Source organism: Rhinoraja longicauda, chromosome 24 (assembly GCF_053455715.1).
Source record: "Rhinoraja longicauda isolate Sanriku21f chromosome 24, sRhiLon1.1, whole genome shotgun sequence".
Lineage (NCBI taxonomy): Eukaryota > Metazoa > Chordata > Chondrichthyes > Rajiformes > Arhynchobatidae > Rhinoraja > Rhinoraja longicauda.
In genome coordinates this window covers 26,324,288-26,346,645 of record NC_135976.1, presented here as the reverse complement: position 1 = coordinate 26,346,645, position 22,358 = coordinate 26,324,288, and the positions used below count along the sequence as shown (strand labels likewise).

General features: G+C 40.9%; 1 protein-coding gene and 1 long non-coding RNA gene across 3 annotated transcripts in view; one reads left to right on the top strand and one right to left on the bottom strand.

Annotated features, from left to right (window-relative positions):
* Positions 1 to 17,272, bottom strand: part of LOC144605506 (AT-rich interactive domain-containing protein 2-like) — a 150,779-nt gene extending 133,507 nt beyond the window's left edge. The window contains exons 1-2 of the mRNA XM_078420863.1: positions 16,541 to 17,272; positions 15,705 to 15,798 (exon numbers count right to left, since the gene is read on the bottom strand). Coding sequence (XP_078276989.1) covers positions 15,705 to 15,798; positions 16,541 to 16,626 — 180 coding nt within the window. The 5' untranslated portion in view covers positions 16,627 to 17,272. The remainder of the gene's footprint in view (positions 1 to 15,704; positions 15,799 to 16,540) is intronic.
* The window catches only part of LOC144605507 (uncharacterized), a 37,177-nt gene continuing 31,456 nt past the window's right edge, over positions 16,638 to 22,358 (top strand). Inside the window, exons 1-2 of one of the 2 annotated variants that reach the window (XR_013548860.1) lie at positions 16,638 to 16,718; positions 17,225 to 17,440. This is a non-coding gene — a long non-coding RNA (uncharacterized LOC144605507). Of the gene's footprint in view, positions 16,719 to 16,781; positions 16,875 to 17,224; positions 17,441 to 22,358 lie in introns of those variants that run through there. The other variant, XR_013548859.1, reaches the window with a different exon arrangement.

Sequence of the window (22,358 nt, the reverse complement as noted above, 5' to 3'; positions counted from 1 at the left end):
AAACAGTGTACAGAACAGCAGAGGGGAATCACAGCATCATTCAGTACGGAAACAGGCCCTTCGGCCCAATTTGCCCATGCCAACCAAGCTGACCTGATTGAGTATGTTCAAAATTCTTGGAAAGTGACAGAGTCTATCATGTTCCTATGGCTGGGGTGTTTAAAACTATAAATTAGAGTCTCAGGATACGGAAATGGTAATTTAGGTCTGACACACAAAGAAATTACATCATCCAGAGGTAAGTGGCCTTTGCAATTCTCCACCCAAGATGACCATGGGGCCTAGGCACAAATGTGTGTGCAAGATAGTGATCAATGGATGTTTAGATTCAAGGGAGTGGAGATATATGGTTAGTGCAGAAAATTGGTGTTCGAAGATTTTTTTTAAATCAATCATTTTATTGAAAGAAGCAACAGGTCTGAAGGACTGAATTGCCTCCTTATACTTCCCATGTCCTCATGCTTCCAGTAAAGCTATAAGCCCGACATTCTTCCTAAATGCTTACAATCTAGTTTTCTCCTTTGAACACCCAATGTACTATTGTTTAAGAAGTTCACCATTGTTTCCAATATATACACAGTACCTGCAACACAATTTTTATTGTACACAAGCCTAGAAATTCCTCTCCTGATATTGGGAATAATGACAGTACTCCATGCATCCTCATTGCTGCTACACCAACGCTCCAAAGACACCTTTTACATTGTCACCGACATATTCAGGCCACAAATAACTATTCATGACATGTGAAAATCAAATCAGAATTTAGATGCTAGAAAATGAAATCAAATAAAAATTGCTGGAAATATACAAATAAGGCATCATCTATGAAAAGAATGCTTGTGGGGAACATCCCTTTGTCCTCCCATTATCATTACATAACACAGATAAAGACACAGTGTACATTTAGCTACCACATTAATGCACTTTGTATTGCTACAGCAGAGATATTCCTTTTGTTCTCCACTTCTCTCCCATCTTCACTGCAACTGAAAACTAACTTGTTTTGTTTCTTTCTTTCCCATTTCTGACAAGGGGTCTCGGACCTGAAACATCAGACATTTCATTTTCCACAGACGTTGCTTAAAATTTCCTATTAAATTTTGGGCGCATACATGGGTCACACCAACACAACAAAAACCAAATTAATATTCTCCCCAGTGGTCTGAGGAAGGGCCTCGACCCTAAATGTCACCAATTCCTTTTCTCCAGAAATGCTGTCTGACCCAGAGTTACTCTAGCTTTTGTGTCTATCTTTGGTTTAAACCAACATCTGCAGTTTCTTCCCATATATTATATACATTTAATTTGTTTGGAACATCTTTCCTACAATCCACCTCTATAAATGCAAACATTTTTGTTTATTCACATTCCAGAACCTAGGTTTTACTGGTAAGCCAACAGTTTGAGAGCCTTGAGAGCACAATAGCATGCTGCCTTCTCATCTCTGCCATTCCTTTGGCACGGTTTTCTCAGTATTGTTGAGAATACCTTAAGCCAGCAATGGGATTAAGACAAGCAATGCTCGTTGTTTTCCAAGCCAGCGTGAGACTGGCAAAAGTTGGTGCTCAGATAGGCCTGGATGTTCTTGTACACAAATCACTGAAAGATAATGTGCAGCCACAGCAAGCAATTAAGGAGGGAAAGGGCATTTTATTGCAATAGGAACTGAGAACAGATTTTAAAACATCTTACTACAATTAATATAGGCCCTGTTGATTCTATATCTAGAATAAAATGTATAACAAGTCTGATCTCCTTTGAGAAGGGTTTTCCTAAGATAGAGAAAGTACAACAAAGGTCAATTCCTGGGAAGATACTTATGATCCTCTGGAAACGTTTAAGTCCAGCTGGTGAAAGTACTCTCAAAATGCTCTTGGGTAGGAATTTCCAAAATTCGGGCCCAATAATGGAATAGGGTAGATAAATTTTCAACAGCAATTTCCCATGTCAGGATGGTGCCTGATATTGTCAGGAACTTCATTTAACTTCATTATAGAGATAACAGATTTGGAAAGTGCTGCTGTAGTAGTCTATACAAGTAAAAACAGTGCATTCTGTACTTGTTAAACACAGTAGCTTATGAATATTTAGCAGAGCAGACAAATGGAAGTATTTCATCAAATACCAGGCTTGTGCCTTATAATTATTGCAAAAAGCTTTAGGATATCAGGCCATGAATTGAACATTACAGATACCCAACCTCTGGCCTGCTCCGATCGTGACAAGTGGCTGCTCCAGATAGGCATTTGGTCAATGATCGTATCTGATCAATAATGTTCCCTGGATACCAGTTGGATATTTAATAATGCCACTGAATATCAAGATTGTTAGACTGCTAATGAAAATGGTCAATTGTTGGCACTTTGTGATCTGAATGATATTTGCTACATCAATCCATGCTTTCTCATTCCTCCAAACTGGATGAACTGCTTCACCTAAGAAATTGCAAATGCAATTAAATAATGCTTTGGAGTTGGGTTGATCAATTTCCAACCACCACAAGCATTTTCCCTTGTGTAGGCGATAACCCCAACCGTTGTGTGCCTGTCCCTTGGCCCCAATGATTTCAGTATTTTACCTGCAGTGCAAGTAAATGTTGCCTTGATGTCAAGGGCAATCTCACCTAACCTCAAGAATGTACTTTTTTTGTTCATTGCTTGCACCAAAACTGTGATGAGGTCTGAAGCCAACTGATGGTGAAGCTCAAATTGGACTTCAGTGAACAGGTCAGAGAAAAAGCCTGTGCAATAGTGCTGTGAACATATGTACACTTCCATTACAATTAAGCATATGTTCTCAAAAAAATTAAATACTGCTTTGGACTCATTTGGAAAGTTCATTTTGCTGTGTATCTTTGGTGTTTCCAATTGATGCTTCGACTGCCATTTCCCGTGTCAAAGATTATGTGCACAGCCTGTCACTGAATGTGTGCTACCCCTAATCCCAAATCCAATATAAAAGTATTACATCCAAATATACAGCAAACCTTATTAGAGAAACTAGTGAAACTGTTGCAGTAATTATGTTTTATTTTAATTTAATTCCGAGATGAAACAAGTACTAATTATCCCAATTATAAATTGTGAATAGTTAATAAACATTATGACTGTATTATCAGACTCACCATGAACAATTTCAAGGGTAACAAGATTGAATGTGGCCTACAATTTTACAATTACAGCTGATACCAAAACTGGCTGTGTGGTTGGTACGGACGAGTAACGCTCGAGAAAGAAGAGGACAATCTGGTCAGTTGAGCAGAAAAAAAGGCAAGTGGAATTTAACCCACAGAAGTGCAAGGAGAGACGAAAGAAGGTAAGGGAAGATATAATAAATGGCATGATACTGAATGCGCTAGATGAGCAAGGGAACATTGGAATGTACATCTATAGATCCAAAAGGAGCTGGACAGGTCAAAGATGTAGTTACAAAGGCATAGTTTCCTTATTAGCTGCTATATTTAACACGAACGGAGAATGTTTACAACTCTAGTTCAGCAACATCTTGGGAACAGTATACAATCCTAGTCACCACATGATAGGAAAAATGTGATGGGATTATGATGTCATCCCTATTGTGATGGCAATAGGGTGCCAAAATTTAGTCACAGAGCATTGCAACAGAGATGTCTTTCAGGCCACCTTATCCATGCCCATCTAGTCCCATTTGCCTGCATTTGGTCCATCGTCCTCAAAAGCCCTCCCCATCCATATATCTGCCCAAACGTCTTTTAAAAGTCATAATTGTATCCACTTCTATAGTTTCCTCTGGCAGCTCGTTTGAGATGCTGACTACCATCAGAGTGAAAAAGTTGCCCCCAATGTCCGTCTTAAATCGTTCTGTCACATTTTAAGCCAATAACCTCTAGTTTTGAATCCTTTAGCCTGGAAAAAAGACCGAATGTCACTTTATCCATGCCCTTATGATCTTGCATACCTCAATAAGGTCACCCCTCAGCCTTTTACGTTCCAAAGAAAAAGTCCCAGCCTATCACCTCTTCCCATAGCTCAAACCTGCAAGCCCAGATAATATCCTAGTGAATCTCTTCTGGACCCTTTCCAAATTACTGACATCCTTTCTTCAGTTGGGTGACCAGAGTACACACAGTACTCCAATTGTGACCTCTCCAATGACTTGTACAGTTGCATCATGATCAATATCCTTGTAATCCATTGTAATCAATATCCATCTCAAAGAAGGGAAGTGTGCCAAGTGACCTGTCCACCACACTGTTCACCTGACTCACCACTTTTAGGGAAAATACACCTGTATTCCTAGATCTTTCTGGTCTGCCACACTCTCCAGGGCTCTACCATTTACTGTGCAAGTCTAGCCCTGGCTTGACATAACAAAATGCAACATTTCACACTTGCCAGGGTTAAATTCCATTTGCCACTCCCTGCTCCATCTTCCCAACTGATTAGATCTTGTTAAAAACTTAGATATCCTTCCTCGCTGTTCACTATATCATCAATGTTGGTGTCATCTACAAATGTACTAACAACATTAGCTACATTGTCATCAAATCATTAATGTAGATACAAAAATAGTGGAACCAGTACTGACCCCTGAGGCACTTCACTGGTCTCAGGCCTCCAAACAGAAAAACAACCCTTAACGATTATTCTTTGAACCCCTTCCTCCAAGCCAAATTTGAATCCAATTGGCTAGCTCACCTTGGATTCCAAGCGATCTAACCTTCCATACTGCCACCATGTGGAATCTTGTCAAAGGCCTTGCTGAGGTCCACATAGAGAAGATCCACAGCCTTGTCTACATCAATCCCCAGTTCCACCCCCCCCCCCCCCCCAAAAATAACTTGCTATCCCCAATTTAGAACCTTAATGTGGGCCAGTCCTATCTTCACGATAATAATTACTTTAAAACTAACGAAATTATAGTCACTGGTCCCAAACGCCTCCCAGCTGATACTTGTCACTTGCTCTACTCGTTCCTTAAGAGGACCACCAATATTGTGCCCTCCTTAGTGGGGCACTCTGTATATTGATTAAGCACACATTCTTGGACATATTTAACAAATTCTACCTCACCCAAGCATTTACACTATGGGAGACCCAAAAAAAGAAATCTCCCACTAACACACCTATAATTTTTACAGCTATCTGCAATCTCCCTTCACACCCAATTTCCACTGATTATTGAGAAGGAATACAGATGATACAATCCCCAAGTGATCATTCCCTTTTACCAGGATTGGAAAACTGTAGCACTGAGTAATGGTTGGATAAGCTGGAATTGCCTTCTTTGGAACGGACAGTATAAAGATGATTTAATCAAGGTAAATAAATTGAGGGACCCAAACAGAGTAAAGAGGCAGGATTATTTTCCCCTTTTTACCAAGAAAATTGAAACTCCAATACAATTTGTACACCTCTTAGGTTTAGAGGTATCAAGGGATATGGGGAGAAGGCAGGAACGGGGTACTGATTGTGGATGATCAGCCATGATCACATTGAATGGCGGTGCTGGCTCGAAGGGGAAATGGCCTACTCCTGCACCTATTTTCTATGTCTAACTCAATGCCTAAAAGTGATTGAATATACTCTTATCCTGTATAGCAGCTACTTCATGTGCACTTGAAGAATCGTGGCCTGCAATGCCTAAAAAAAAAATGCTCACGATGCAATTAGGGTGAATAGTTCTTTTCGGATTGGCATGGTCATGATTGCCAAAAGGCCTCCTTCTGATTATATATTTTCTGATTAATTCTCCAATTGCCAGACTGGTGCTGGGTCTGGTAACTTGAGCACTTTACTATTGTACCCTTTGACCTTCCCCTTCCTTGACGTCTCTAAAAATTGGCTGGGGATTTTGACTTGGAAACTGATTGGATGAGGCTTCTTCCCCAAGGTCCATGGTGTAAATTATCAGTTTTCTCCAGTTAGAACTGCTTTGAAAATCATTTCTATATTGCTAATGATGAAATATTTTCCTCTTTCACCATCACCTCTGAAGACAGGGTGGTAGATTATACTTGTAACAATTTTCCACATATGCTTGGTCCCGACAACGGCAAGATTGAGTCTACCCCCTGAGGAGTACCTTCTACATTTGTTGCAAGGCATCACAATATTTCCACGCGTAACATACCCCTCTTTTCCCTTTCCAGAGTACTTTCTCTCCCCACTCTTATTCTGCTTCATTCCCCGTGCATCTCAGAAAAATATAACTGTAAAATCCATTAATTTAATTTGTTCATCCAAACTATCCAGATTCCAAACATTATAAGAACAAGTAGTTCCTCTTATATGTACTGTGTGCAAATAGGCATTTCCTCCATCGTGAGACCACAGATTGCCCAACTCTTCCTTCTGGGCAGAAGAGTTCACTTGTGGATAGCTGCTTGATTTCCTCCTTCATTGCTACTATAATTAACATTAAAATCAGCATGCTCACTGATTTATTTGATAAAAATCTGATTGAATTTCATCTCAGATCTGCCCGAACTTGACTCCCATTATGACCAGCAGTTTCCACTACATTGAACTGCCTTCAACAAAATTTCCCCAATGTCTAAATTAACACAACGGCTGTGTCCAACTCAAATTAAGTCTGTGCGATATTCTACCTTAGTTTAAGAAACATAACACTGGAAACTAGCTCTCAAAATGAATTAACACCAAAGCCAGTTTATCTTATTTGCACAAAAAGCTTAAATCATACATCTTTGGGCACAAAAACACCAATAGGCACTTAAAGTTTTTGGACTATTGCTTAATTAACATAGAATCTGAGCAGTGTACACCTACACAAACATTCAGTCCTGTGTAGTTTCATAGTAATTTTCAGTTACTTAAAATCAGATTACTCACAAGTTGGATTAGATAACAATTTTAAAAGTTTGTTTTGTGATGAGTCAGTTATCAACAGCATTATCCAAACTGCAATGTTACCAAATATATCAAACATTTGTCATAAGCCAATGAGTTCAGAAATAACAAGAACGTTAAAATGGCTAAAGATGTGATGCAGGAGGGCTTAGAATATTGGAGCTTGTTCTGAGTAAGGTGGGACATCTGCAGGCAAATAGATTCCACTTCAACAGAGGACAAAGACCAATATTCTTCTCTGGAGGTCTGCAAAACCATTGGTGAGGGCTTAAACTACTTTGGCAAGGAGAAGACAGACTTCACAGCATTTCAGAAACCAGCTGGCAAAAACTGAATGTCGCAAGTAGGGAACTAAACAAACCTAGAAGGCCGAAGAACGAGTTTGGAAGCTGCAGGGGAAAAAAAAGTAAACTGGCAATGCTTAATCATTTATATTTTCATTCAAAGGAGTCCAGGGAATAAAGGACAATGAACTGTGGGCACAAATTTTAGCCATTGCAAAAACAATGCAAAAAACAGAATGTTCCTCGTTGCAGGGTTTTTAAGAAATATGCAGAGACCCACAAAATTCATAAATGAAATAATTACTGCTCTGAAAAGGATAATGTCTAGAAATGTTAACACATGAATAAAAAAGGTGCAAACACATTGATGGAAGTGTACATTAGGTCAACTAATGGTCAGAGGGATGTCCAAAAATAACCAGGGTTGTGATGGTTGGGAACTTCCACAGCAACATGAAGGGAACAGTGCAATTTAATGGCAGTTTCTTGGAGCCCTTCAACATCCGCAGTGGCGTCAAACAAGGCTGCGTCCTTGCTCCCACGCTCTTTAGGATTTTCTTCGTTCTGCTCCCGAAACATGCCTTTGGCACCGCAACAGAGGCGATCTACCTGCGTACTAGATCAGTCGGCAGGCTCTTCAACCTCACCCGCCTCAGAGCCAAGACAAAAGTACGTGAAGCTCTCATCAGAGACATGGTCGCCGATGACACAGCAGTTGTGTCCACACCCACCAGGAACTAGTCACTGATGCACCGCTTCTATCGGGCTTGCAAGGACTTCGGGCTGACCATCCTGAACGTCCTGGGACAGGATACAGAGGCACCGTCTGTCATCACCATCGACAACTACGAACTTGATGCCGTCCATCAGTTCAAGTACCTCGGCTCCACCATCACCGACAACCTCTCCTTGGACACAGAGACTGACAAGAGGAGCGGGAAGGCAGCTACAACTCTCGTTCGCCTCACAACTCGAGTGTGGACCAATCCAAAGCTAACAATGAAGATAGCAATCTATAACACCTGTGTCAACATATGCCAGACTGAAGACAAGACTTAACACCTTCCACCTTAGAAGCATCCGCCGTATCCTGGGTATATCCTGGCAAGACAGAGTGTCCAATGCCGAGATTCTGTCTCGCGCTGGCCTTCCGAGTATGTACACTCTACTCATGCAGCGCAGGCTGCGGTGGCTGGGCCATGTCTACCGCATGGAGGATGGCCGTATTCCAAAAGACATCCTCTATGGAGAGCTGACATTTGGGAGGAGAACCATCGGCCACCCCCAGCTACATTACACGGATGTCTGCAAGCGAGATTTGAAGGCGCTCGACATCGATATGGAGCCCTGGGAGAGCCTTACAGCTGACCGCATGAGGTGGAGAGGTCCCCTAAACCAACACCTTAAAACGGGGGAAGAGAAACTGATGAACGCAGCGGCAGACAAGCAGGCACGCAGAAAGGAGTGCAGCAACTTCAACAGACCAGCGACCACACAAATGTGACCTTTGTGACAGAGACTGTCACTCCCGCATTGGCCTATTCAGCCACAAGCGACACTGCTCTAGCCGAGGTGTGCATTACCCATGGTCAGCCATGACCTGGGGGGGGGGGGGGGGCCTAAGAAGAAGATGGTTGGGAATTTCACTTTTCACTTAAAATTTACTAGCACAACACATAAGAGGACAGAAGGGCTAGAGGATTTGAAATCCATTCAAGAGAACTTATTAAGTCAGTACGGAGATGTAGAAGAATAGACAGGGCAGGATAAAGCAACAGATGTTGACGTGCAACAATGTAAAATGCCTGGAGTACAGATGCTGGGATGAAATTCTAAAAGTTAGGAAGACAAAAACACTGACAGTGAAAAATCAAGAAAGACCCAATAAGATATCAATGGGCTGTGTAGGTGGGGCAAAAGTGGCAAAAGGAATTCAATTAGAGCGACATTTGAGGGGGGATAAAGCATGGGAATAAATTGTAAGTTACTGAGAACTGCAGAGAAACAGAGCAAGATTTGGAATGCTTGTCCACAATTAAGGGCATCGAGTACAGAAACGGGCTCTTTTGACCTAACTCATCCATGATGACCACGATGTTTGAGCGAGTCCCATTTGCCTGCATTTAGCTCATATGCCTCCAAAACCTGTGTCCGTGTACCTGTCTAAATGTCTTTTAAAAATGTAATTGTACACACCTCTGCAGCTTCCATTGGCAGCATGTTCCACATACTCAATACCTTCTGTAGAAAACGCTGTCCTTTATGTCCCTTTTAAATCTTTCCCATTTTAAATCATGCCCTCTAGTTTTAGATTCCTCTGCCCTTGGAAAAGGACTTTGACCATCCACCTTACCCATGATTCATATATCTCTATTAGATCACCCCTCAACCTCCTATCATCCAATGAAAACAGCCCCAGCCTATCCAGACTCTCCTGAGAACCCAACCCAAGCCCTCCAGTCCTGGTAACATCCTCATAACCCTTCTCTAAGGTGACCAGAAAGGCAGTTTGTCGAGTGGTTACATGCCATCACAACTCCTGTATTCAATGTCCAGACCAATGAATACATGATTCGCAAGGATACTTTCATAGATACGGTACTTAAGACAGCATAGAGGATACTTTCCTTCACTGGTTCAAGCTCTGAGCAGAAGAGCAGGTAGTCATTCTAGAGCTGCATGACATAGTTAAGGCACAGTTCAGATACTACACTACAGAAAGGATGTGATACCACAAGGCAGATGGCAGAGAAACTATATGACAATTGTGTCAAGCCTGAAGAATTGTAGGTATGAGAATAACTAAGCTGGGATAATTTTCTCTGAACAAAGGTGATAGATTTAATTGAGATGTATAAAATTATGAAAGCCTGAAACATAGTAAAATGACAGATTTCTCTGAGAGTAAATTTTCTCAGGAGCATAAGTGGACCCTAAATTTTCATGAACAGAGTTCAAGGATTTATTTTGAGTGCTGACAGAAGATTTTAAGAATAATGAGATGAGAGGGAACCATCAGCTAACATGGAAGTCAAGGGAAAGTTGTTCACCAGCAGCTTTAGCACAACAAGATCAAGGAAGCAGGAGGTATTTCTCAGGTACAAGATTAATTCATGAAAGGGTGCAAAGAGGAGGAGGTGATGATAGTTGATAGATCATTTCCGGATGGGAAGTGGGGTTTAGATGAAGCTTAAGGCCCAATGCGCTAAAGAAGAGACGCAAGTAGCTAAAGTCCACGAGTTCCTTTTTGTCCAAATTAAGACTGAAGGTGGGAAGAGTTGGCAATTTAAAGGAGCAACCTGTATGAGGAAAAGCGAGGGGTCTTTTTTAATATTTTACAGCAGTCATGGAATCGCAAATTGTTTCAGCAGAGGGTAGAATCCAATATTACCACAGTGATCTGGCCAGATGCAGCAATAAAAGGATTAACCAGGTGTGAATTGGCTTTAATTGGAGCTAGCATAATGAGAAAAAGGTGAAAGTGAGGATGTGGTATTACAATTTGGTAGGTGCACAAATATTATGAAAAATGGAATGCCAATCCCCAAGCAGATGAAAATTTGAAAATGCAGCTGTATGTTGGGGAAAGTTATTTTAAGAAACTGAAAGAAAATGGAATTAGGAGAGTGTTGGGAAATAGTGCAAGATCAATCTAACTGCATAGTCGCGGGAGTGACTATAAATATCAGTATGGCAGTTTAATCGAGAAAAAAGATGAAAGGAAGATCAGGGTACAATGACGTTAGACGAGAGAGCCAAAAGGGAGAATGAAATTGCCAAGGATGTGATTCTACTTGATTAACTATTGCAAAGAGCTTTTTGTGCATAAATGTCGAGAGAATTTTAGATGTCTACATAAAAAATGCCACAGGTACATCACGTCATTATCCACTTGGGAATTCACCTCCTCAAAACAACAAATTACAATTGAAATTGTCCTGCTCAGTTGCTCCATTGGTAAATTACTAGCTGGGGAGATAATTAGGCCCACAGACTACACTCAATTCCTGCTTTAATAGACACCAGACAAAACAATTGGAGGTAGACAATAGCAAGCCATTTGGCTCTAATGTAGTACGAAGAACACAACCAGAGTTCCCACATTACGATCACTACGCAAATACTCTTAAAGCCAGTGCTTGCATAAGACAAGGACAGAATGAGGACTCGATCCAACATGTCACCTATCATGTTCTCCAGAGATGCTGCCTAACGTGTTGGAATTACTGCGGCACTGTGTATATAGAAACATAGAAAATAGGTGCAGGAGTAGGCCATTCGGCCCTTCGAGCCTGCACCGCCATTCAATATGATCATGGCTGATCATCCAGCTCAGTAGCCTGTACCTGCCTTCTCTCCATACCCCCTGATCCCTTTAGCAAAAAGGGCCACATCTAACTCCTTCTTAAATATAGCCAATGAACTGGCCTCAACTACCTTCTGTGGCAGAGAATTCCACAGACTCACCACTCTGTGTGAAGAAATGTTTTCTCACCTCGGTCCTAAAAGACTTCCCCCTTATCCTTGAGCTGTGACCCCTGGTTCTGGACTCCCCCAACATCGGGAACAATCTTCCCGCATCTAGCCTCTCCAACCTCTATAAGATCCCCCCTCAGTCTTCTAAATTCCAGCGAGTACAAGCCCAGTCTATCCAGTCTTTCCTCATATGAAAGTCCCGCCATCCCAGGGATCAATCTGGTGAACCTTCTCTGTACTCCCTCTAAGGCAAGAACGTATTAAGGACAGAATCAGGCCCAATTCCATTCCACTCAGGCTCGAGCATGAGGAACGACAAGTTGGACAAATGTCCCATGGGTAGCCAAGGCCTAAAGGCCTAATACAAAGCCAAAATGTATGCAGGGTTTTTAGGGGGGGGGGGGAGAATTTTGGAACTGCCTTTTCCAAAATAATCTTGAAATATACAATAGTTACAAGTGAGAGTTTTGTAAAGCACATGTATGTGAGCTTCATACGTAGATGCAAAGAGTACAAAAGCAGGATTTTTTTTTTTGATTTCATCTTTGGATTGGATTATTGCATTCAATTCTTGAATTCTGGTTATCACATGTTAGACAGGGTGTGAAAGTCTTTGAGGCTGTGAATAGAGATTTGCTAGAATGGTTTCAGGGATGAGGAACTTTGGCAATTAAGTTGGATGGGAGAAGATGGGTTATTTTACTTGGAGTAAAGGTTGGGAGATTTGTTAAGGTGGACAAGATCATGACAAGTTTGGATAGAGTAAATTGAGACCGGCTGATCCCATCAATTGATAGTTCAGAAATAAGAAAACACAAAGTGAATGAAAGCAAATATCAGGAACTATTTAAAATGAGTTGTGATCTGGAATTCATTACCTAGAAAACTAATAGAAACAACTTTCAAGAGGGTAAGGGATAGATATCTGACAGAATAATTTTAAGGCCCCGGGGTAAGAGCTGGTGAACTGGGACTGGGAAGTATTTTTCAAAGAGCTATCAGGCTTTCTGGTTTGAATAGATTCTTTCTGTGCAAGAACAACTCTATGATTCTAGTGGCTTGCGATATGCAATTATAAATTTAAACTAATCATTTTCAAAAAGGTATACAGACTCCAAAACAATCAAGATATCCAACCCAATCAGGCCTCACTTTTAAAATATTAGCACATTCTTTTCCTATACCACCCAATTCAAAAATCCTCCCAGCTTCTATATGATGAAACAACATTAATATCTTTTTTTTTGCAATTGGAGAACACTCAATATTTTTAATTTAGGCATCTTCTGAGACACATGATAATCATGTATTGTCTTCCTGCTGACTGGATAGTACACAAAAGCTTTTCACTGTACCTCGGAACACGTAACAATAAACAATTAAAGATATTTCTACAGAACTGAGGAAAATTCTTGATGTACCTTCTTAGAAATTGGGATAGCTGATTGAACTACCCGATTCATTATCCTAATACGGTGACAGCATAGATTCGGCTTTTCGGATCACATTCACTTATCAATAACTCTGAAGCTTTCAAAGTGTTAGCAGATCCCTTGATGGAGCAGGCTACACTTGAGGGAGTTGGGGCACAATTAAAACACAAAAAGTTTTGATTCAATAGTTTTTTCAATTAAGAGTGCAAAAATTCTCTGAAATGGGGCAGAGAAAGAAAAAGTATTAGTAAACTCTGGCCCAAGAAACTTTTTTTAAATCACATAAACCAAATCTTTTTTTAATCCATATAGCACTCCCTAGAAATAAAACATCTACCATGTTTTATATTCCCCCAAAACAAACTAAATGTAATTTTTTGACAGTTGAATTGGATGGAAACAGACATGGCTGACCCAACCTCAATCAGTTGCAGCACTATGCCTATGTTGACCCATTAATATAGATAGAGTGCCAAGCACAACTATGCTTTCAAATCTAATTTGTTCACACACATCGCCACCATATTCCTTGACAATATTATCCCAAGACATCACGTTCTGCCTGATTACACCTATTTTGGTAAACCATTAACTATTTTACTTTCTAAAGATGATAACTAATCTAGAGATGATAACTGATGTCTGCCTCCCAGTTATCACTTTTAAGCCCTACATTGTTAAACGGTCAGACTCCTTATACAATATCTAATCTTGGATAGGTCAAACTTCTTCCAGTCAAATAATAGAATGACCAGATACAACACCTTTAATCATGATTGCACTGGATTCCACCCACCCATCAAACATTGCCCAACACAAAACTCTTTACCAATTCTTCCTGGTCAACTAATTTGGGCTGAACTGAACAGTATAGAAACCTGGCATTTGACACCAAGTTAGACATACAAATCTATATTCTCTCCAACGTATCCTAGACACAAAATATTACCAATTTCTATCAGTGGCTCAGCAGAACTGCTGCTGAAATCCTAATCCATATTCTTTTACCCAACTATTCCAAAGTTGTCCAAACTAACCTTCCATAAATTTAGATCATCCAAGATACTCCTTCCCATATCCCAATTTCCATCAGATCCATTTAATTACCATTGTTGTGACATGTATGAAATTCTGATCCATCTCACTTCAATGATATCCAAAGCTGTACAATTCATTCCAACATACAACACTTCCACAAACTGAAAATAGAAAATGCTGGCAATACTCAATAGGTCAGATAGAATCCGAGGAAAGAGAAACAATTTAGAAGTCATAATGTCTTTGAGCTAAAATGTTCACCGTTTCTCTTTCACAGATGCTGCCTGACCTGCTGAGCATCCAAGCATTTTGTTTTTAATACCGGTTTCCAGCCACTGGAATTTGATTTTCAACTCGCCACAAACTATTCATATATATCCACAGCAAATCTTTCCTGACCTTTCAAAGAGTAATAGAAGCACACAATTCTCAAAAGTATTATCATAGTCTCATCCAACATGTAGATATATCTATATTAAAAAATCAATTGCAGCAAACCATCAGTAACTGCAGTTTGTTCAAATGAATACCAGGTTACCAAACCCAATTTGGTAAATTTAAATAAGTAGTTTCTTTCTACCCCCTCCCCCAAAACACACACAGCACAAAAGAATGAGAAGAGGCACCAGTCTTATGGCAATGACAGCAACAAATAAGTGATTTTCTGTCAAGGTTAATGTGGAAAGCATCTATGAAAGAGAACCTTTATATTTCATTAATGCTGGGTATTTTCTTACAAATATTCAACATGTGGTCAAAAAATGTTATCCAATCTCCAAAATGTCAAGTAAAGGTTTCTGTAGGTCAAAAATGCCTTTTGTAGATTCTTATTTTAATTCATATTGATTTAGGCCTCTACAAGGCCTAGCTGTGCAAGAAGCCTAACAACCAATTTTCTTTCTTTAACAAAATAAGCGATCAATCCCCTTTAAGAGTAGACCTTAATTGCAGCAGACGGTTGCATTACTGACTCTCACGGATCCCGCTCACATTACTGATGTTACACAGTCGCTAATTTTCAGTTCATTCACTCGCTCCACACTCCGACTAGGAGACAGGCCTTAAAAGGGCTCACACAAACCGTTTCGTTTAGCTAAAACGAAGTATTTCAAAATTCCCTATAAATCATCTTCTACAAGAACCCGATTGTTTCTTTTTTCCCATTAAAAAAAATAAATGTTATTTTCATAGATATTTATTGTATATTTAAAAGAGGCGGCAAACTTTGTATGGGTTCACGTAAACCAAATTAGCAGTCAGTCTTTAAATATACCACAGCTAGATTTTCTATATACTTTAATAGTTAATAACGATACATTTTGGGAATCCACAAATTCATTAGGAAAGAAACGCTGTAAGTTTGTGGGATTTTTTTCACTGCTTGTATTTAGAGTTATGTCAGAGACTTGTGAGTTTCACGCTGTTTTCAGTAAACAATGGAATCTATTTGTAAAAAAATTCACAGTAATCAACGTTTTATATTCTTTAACCCAACAAATCAGTCGTAAACAAACGCACGCATGACCTCTAAGAAACAAGGATGGTGATGGGGCATCAAATATGCACCTCCATAAAATTTAAACGGCATAATATATATTTTTCACATATGACTAAATTACCTTGGCGAATCCCCCGAGCGAAGTAACTCTACTGTATAAAACACTCAAATCCAACTCTCTCCCTCCGATGATCGGGATCTTCCTAAAGGATGTCCTAAAAACATTTAAAAATAAAATCTTGTTTACATATTGTTTTACCTTTTTTTTAACAACACTTGTTTACAAAGGCAGCAATCGCCTTAAAAAGTACCACTCAAAGTTTGAAGCAAAATGAACGTCATGCTTAAATGTGCAAAAAATCTCTTATTGCCAATGATGTCTCAAAAGTTGGTCAGGTTTTTGCGTCAAATCCAAACTCATGACAAATTATAAAGCAAATACTTTATAACAAATTGAAACGGTATGCTTAAAATTCGACATCCCTCCTACTCTCAGCGATTCAGAAGCCCCCCGCCACTCCCCCTTCAACCTGACAGATAATTACAACTCCACACTGCGCAGAATTTAAAATTGTAATTCGAATGATTTTGTTTTGTTTAAAAAAGAGTTCGAATGAAATTTAATTCCCTTGCCAAGAACCACTGTTGGCAAAAAAAAGAGGCAAAAACAAGGCAACAACGGCAACTAATACTCGAGCCTTCTGCTCTTCGACCTCCCTCACCATTTAAAAAAGTTTAAGTGAACATATTTCATCCTTTACAATGAAATAATTCCCATTCCCTGTCGCCTTTGGTGCATGTTCAGATACCGAGTGACAACTGAAAGCCTTTGAAGGCCTCCGAATAAAAGCAACACATTTCGTCCCTCCCCTTGTATTATTTTAGACGGTTAATACACCCCCCCCCCCCTTCCATTAAAAGTTATATTTATTTTCTGGCGAATATATTTCTCTTTACCCTTTACTCCTGTGAAAGTGCCGCAGCTCATCCAGGAAACTCCTGCCAGTCCTCAAGCCGCCGCTTTTACTCGGAGCTTTGGCCATAATAATCCCTCTCTCGCACACACACACACGAAAAAAACTCCCCCAAATAAATAATAAAACCAAAAAGAAGGGTCGGAGGGGGATCTCCGGAGGTAAATTAATCCTAAAGGATTGCTGTATGTTCTTCTTTTTACTGTTTCTTCTCCCCCATCTCCGGAGAGTCGGGCGCCCGAGCCCGAGCCATCGCTGGCCACGACAAGAGACGGAGAGGAGGAGGAGGGAGAGCGCCGGGCAAGAGACGGGAGAGCGTAAGGCTTTCCCGAGTGAGCCCGTTGCTCGCAGGCGAGGCGGCTCGGCCCGCGCCGTTCGATTCACCGGGAGACTATATTTTCCGCCGCTCTCCCTATAACAACCCTGCCAGCCTGTGAGGGGGGGAGGAGGGGGAGAGATTTTAATCTCCTTATCACCGTCTCTCGCCTGCTTTTTTTCTCTCAAAGGGCCGGGGGTTTTGGCAAGAGCTCGGTTCCTTTCTCTCCATCGGCTCCGAATTTTTATGATTAAAATTTGCAGCTAATATTTTTTTCCCCTGCAAAATAAACGATTCGAATTTTAATTTTTTTCGAATTTTTTTTCTCTCACTGGCTGTCTTCCCTCACAGACAATGAAGGCCGAGCAATTACCCGCCAGAGGGGGGGTCCTGCAATTCCACCAAACAACCCGCCGCCATGGCTGCCTGCTCGTTTCGGGGAAGCCTGGGAGTTGGAGTTTTACCACAGTCGCGGGGCTTTGAAGAACAAGGACGGGTCGTTGGAATGTGACTACAATTCCCACAGTGCATCGCTGGGTTCCCTGGCTGGCGGAGGTGCCGTTAGAAGTAAGTGCGCAGGCGCTTGAGCGCGCGCGAATGGTCGGGAAGTGTAGTTTGCCATGCTCGGAGGCGAACTTAAAGGAGTCTAGATCGTTAACGGAGGTTCTTCAGCGACTGGCGCGGTTGTGTAGTTTCTTTTTGCTTTGTATCCCGACGGATTGAGTGAAAGGGTACTACGTGATGAACTTCATCCACCGCCATGCAACGCGATGGGCTAAGTTGATTCCGTCAAAATCCCAAAATGGCGATGTGTAAGGATTTGGTGTCAGGCTGTGCTAAAGAAACTGATTTTTGTTTTAAAGATGGGTTAAGGTTTTATTGTACAGATGAGGCAGGAAATCGTTGGTAATCGGCCTCCTTTGATCTCCCTAAATATGCAAGTTGAACAGTATAGTTGTCACCAACTGATGCTGGGTTTACAGTAAATATTTGGACGGTTATTTATAACGAGATAACATTGGTTAACGTTGAGTAGAGGTGTTTATGTTTGTAGACTTTGTATATTTTTACAATCGTTTTTTGCACCCCTTTAAATATGAGAAATGCTGGCTTGAAAAGATTGTACAGTACTATTCGGGTGCTTACCAGGTCAGACCACATCTGCGGAAAGAAATTCAAAGTTTCAACTTTTCGGGTCAATGACCCGTCATCAGAACTGGAAAAGTGAGAAAACATGCACCTGCTGGGAGGTTGGAGAGAACAAAGGGAATATCTGACAAGGTGGAGACGAAGGTTGTCCAATTGCGTTCAGTGCCACTTGAGGGAGGGAAATGAATACAAGTTAATCATAGCTAATCATAGAAACAACTTTACAGAAACTGAAAAAAAGGGCAGATGCTAGAAATCCTGACACAAATGAGAACATTGGAAGCACTCAGCAAATCACCTGAGTTTGTGAAAAAAGAAAACAAAAAACAAATTAATGTTACAGATGGCTGACCTTGCTTGCATCAGTACTGACAAGTTCTGACTCGGGTTACCCAAAATTGCTGAACTCACTTTAGTAGTGTGCAGACATATGCCCAGACAGAAGATAAGGTGCTGTTAGAGCTTGCATCAAGCTTCATTAAAATACTATGGGAGACTAAAGGTGGAGCTCGAGTTAGAGTAGGATGAATAATTAAAGTGATAGGCAACATCCTCGTTGACATCAGTCTAAAGAAGGGTCTCGACCCGAAACGTCACCCATTTCTTCCCTCCTGAGATGCTGCCTGACTTGCTGAGTTACTCCAGCATTTTGTGAATAAATACCTTTGATTTGTACCAGCATCTGCAGTTATTTTCTTACACTCCTCGTTGACTGAGTAGATGTGTCCTACAAAGCAGTCACCCAATCTGCAGTTGATGAATGCAACACAGATGCAGCCACATTTTTTGAGAAATGGGTTAGGTTGAAAGTAGTGCAAGTGGCTTGTTGCTTAACTTGAAATTGCTGCTTGGTTATAAAAACACAAATGTTGCATCTCCTGCTCTTAAATGTGAAACTGCTATGAGAAAGGGAATGGGGATGGAATGGTGAGCTGGATCGTCATGGAGGGAATGCCCCCTTTGGAATTCGGCAAGGGGCGGGGGAAAGATGTGCCTTGTGGTGGAATCTCATTGAAAATGGGAGAAATTGAATGTGGAGGTTGATGGACTGAACAGTATAAACAAGGGGTCTGTTCTTTTTTCTGGTTTTGGCAAGGGGGGGAGAAGAGAGCAGGAAGCATAGCAGATTTTCATTGTGGTAGAGGCAAAGGCACAACAGTGCAAACAGACATCACGGAAGAACTAGTGCAGAACTAATATGATAAAATTTGGAAGAATGGAATGGAACCCTTTTAAAAGGTAGTGATCATAATATGATTAGTTTTAATCTGCAATTTGAGAGGGAGAAGGTTAAATCGGAAGTGTCAGTGTTGCAGTTGAACAAAGGGGACTATGAAGGCATGAGAGAGGAGCTGGCCAAGGTCGACTGGAAAGGGATCCTAGCAGGAATTACGGTGGAATAGCAATGGCAGGAATTTCTGGGCATAATCCGGAAGATGCAGGATCATTTCATTCCAAAGAGGAAGAACGTTTCTAAGGGGAGTAGGAGGCAACCGTGGCTGACAAGGGAAGTTAGGGATGGAATAAAACTAAAAGAAAAGATGTATAACACAGCCAGAGGATTGGGAAACTTTCAAAGGACAACAGAAGGTAACAAAGCGGGCAATAGGGACTGAAAAGATGAAGTACGAAGGGAAACTGGCCAAGAATATAAAGGAGGACAGTAAAAGCTTCTTTAGATATGTTAAGAAAAAAAAAGTAGCAAAGCCAAATGTGGGTCCCTTGAAGGCAGACATGGGTGAAATTATTATGGGTAACAAGGAAATGGCAGAAGAGTTGAACAGGTACTTTGGATCCATCTTCACTAAGGAAGACCAAACATTCTCCCAGATGTACTAGAGAACAGAGGATCTAGGGGGGGTAGAGGAACTGAAAGAAATTTGCATTAGGCGAGAAATAGTATTGGGTAGACTGATGGGACTGAAGGTTGATAAATCCCCGGGGCCTGATGGTCTGCATCCCAGGGTACTCAGGGAAGTGGCTCTGGAAATAGTGGATGCATTGGTGATCATTTTCCAATGTTCAATAGATTCAGAATCAGTTCCCGTGGATTGGAGGATAGCTAATGTTATCCCACTTTTCATGAAAGGAGCGAGAGAGAAAACGGGGAATTACAGACCAGTTAGCCTTACATCGGTGGTGGGGAAAATGCTGGAGTCAATTATTAAAGAGGTAATAACAGTGCATTTGGATAGCAGTAAAAGGATAAGTCCAAGTCAGGATGGATTTATGAAAGGGAAATCATGCTTGACTAATCTTCTGGAATTTTTTGAGGATGTGACAAGTAAAATGGATGAAGGGGAGCTAGTGGATGTAGTGTATCTAGACTTTCAGAAAGCCTTTGATAAGGTCCCACACGAGAGATTGGTGAATAAAATTAGAGCACATGGTATTGGGGGTAGGGTGTTGACATGGATAGAGAATTGGTTGGCAGACAGGAAGCAAAGAGTAGGAGTAAACGGGTCCTTTTCAGATTGGCAGGCAGTGGCGAGTGGCGTGACGCACGGCTTAGTGTTGGGGCCGCAACTGTTTACCATATATATTAATGATTTGGATGAAGGGATTAGAAGTAACACTAGCAAGTTTGCGAATGACACAAAGCTGGGTGGCAGTGTGAACTGCGAAGAAGATGTTAGGAGGTTGCAGGGTGACCTGAACAGGTTTAGTGAGTGGGCAGATGCATGGCAAATGCAGTATAATATAGATAAATGTGAGGTTATCCACTTTGGCGGCAAAAACAAGGAGGCAGATTACTATCTCAATGGTGTCAGGTTAGGTAAGGGGGAAGTGCAGTGAAACCTGGGTGTCCTTGTACACCAGTCACTGAAAGTTGGCGTGCAGGTACAGCAGGCAGTGAAGAAAGCTAATGGCATGTTGGCCTTCATAACGAGAGCATTTCAGTATAGGAGTAAAGAGGTCCTTCTGCAGTTGTATTGGGCCCTGGTAATAATCCAGAGATTATTGTGTAAAGTTTTGGTCTCCTAATTTGAGGAAGGACATCCTTGTAATTGAGGCAGTGCAGCGTAGGTTCACGAGATTGATCACTGGGATGGCGGGACTGTCATATGAGGAAAGATTGAAAAGACTAGGCTTGTATTCACTGGAGTTTAGAAGGATGAGAGGGGATCTTATAGAGACATATAAAATTATAAAAGGACTGGACAAGCTAGATGCAGGGAAAATGTTCCCAATGTTGGGGGAGTCCAGATCCAGGGGCCACAGTCGTAGAATAAAGGGGAGGCCATTTAAAACTGAGGTGAGGAGGAACTTTTTCACCCGGAGAGTTGTGAATTTGTGGAATTCTCTGCCACAGAGGGCAGTGGAGGCCAAATCACTGGATGAATTTAAGAGAGCGTTAGATAGAGCTCTAGGGGCTAGTGGAATCAAGGGATATGGGGAGAAGTTGGGCACAGGTTACTGATTGTGGATGATCCGCCACGATCACAAATGGCCTCCTCCTGCACCTATTTTCTATGTTTCTAAATACGTTTGGAGTTAAAATAGATGTGTGAGACTGGATTTGTAACTGACATTGATTACTGACCATTTCTTGAAATGGAAAAGTTGAAAAATGGAGGCACAGAGTCAGATGCGAGAACAGCTGCGGAAACTGGTAGCAAAGGTACTGATGTTTTTGAGTTCTGTGAATGCAGAAAGCAGCACCAGTATGTCATACAATACTGGAAAAAGCAAGATTATTATGTGTACTAATTTTTGTTTGTGTCTGTGTTATGTAAAAAATAATTGTCCTGAGGAATTGTCCTGCTCTTCATTGGTATGACTGTATGGCAAATCAAATTCCTCTTATGTTGCAAAACATTCTTGGCTAATAAATTACTATTATGATTATGATTTTTAATGGGATTTACTACAAATGTTGCATTTATGATAATTCATTATTGATGTTTTTAAAGCATTCTATTAGATTTGTATTTTCAAAAGGTGTGTACAAAAAATGACCTAGTATGGAAGATATTATGGATGAAAAATTGATTATCGAGCAGGGAGTAGATGTGATAGTAGGGAATTTAAGGGAATTTTAGACACATAAGTATGTTGGGGATGGAGAGATATGGAGCATGTGCAGGCAGAAAGAATTAGTTTGGGTAGGAATCATGTTTGGCATGAACATATTGTGGGTTGCAGGGCCAGTTCCTGTGCTGTACTCTTCTTTGTTCCAGGTCATTTACAGGTTGGTATCCTGTAACCAATAGTTCCTCAAGGATCAGTGTTGGCACTGTAGATGTCTACATCAGATTAATGATTTAGAGGGATGAAACAACTATATTGTGATCAAGCTGCAGCACATAAGTAAATGGAAATATTTTTTGCAAAG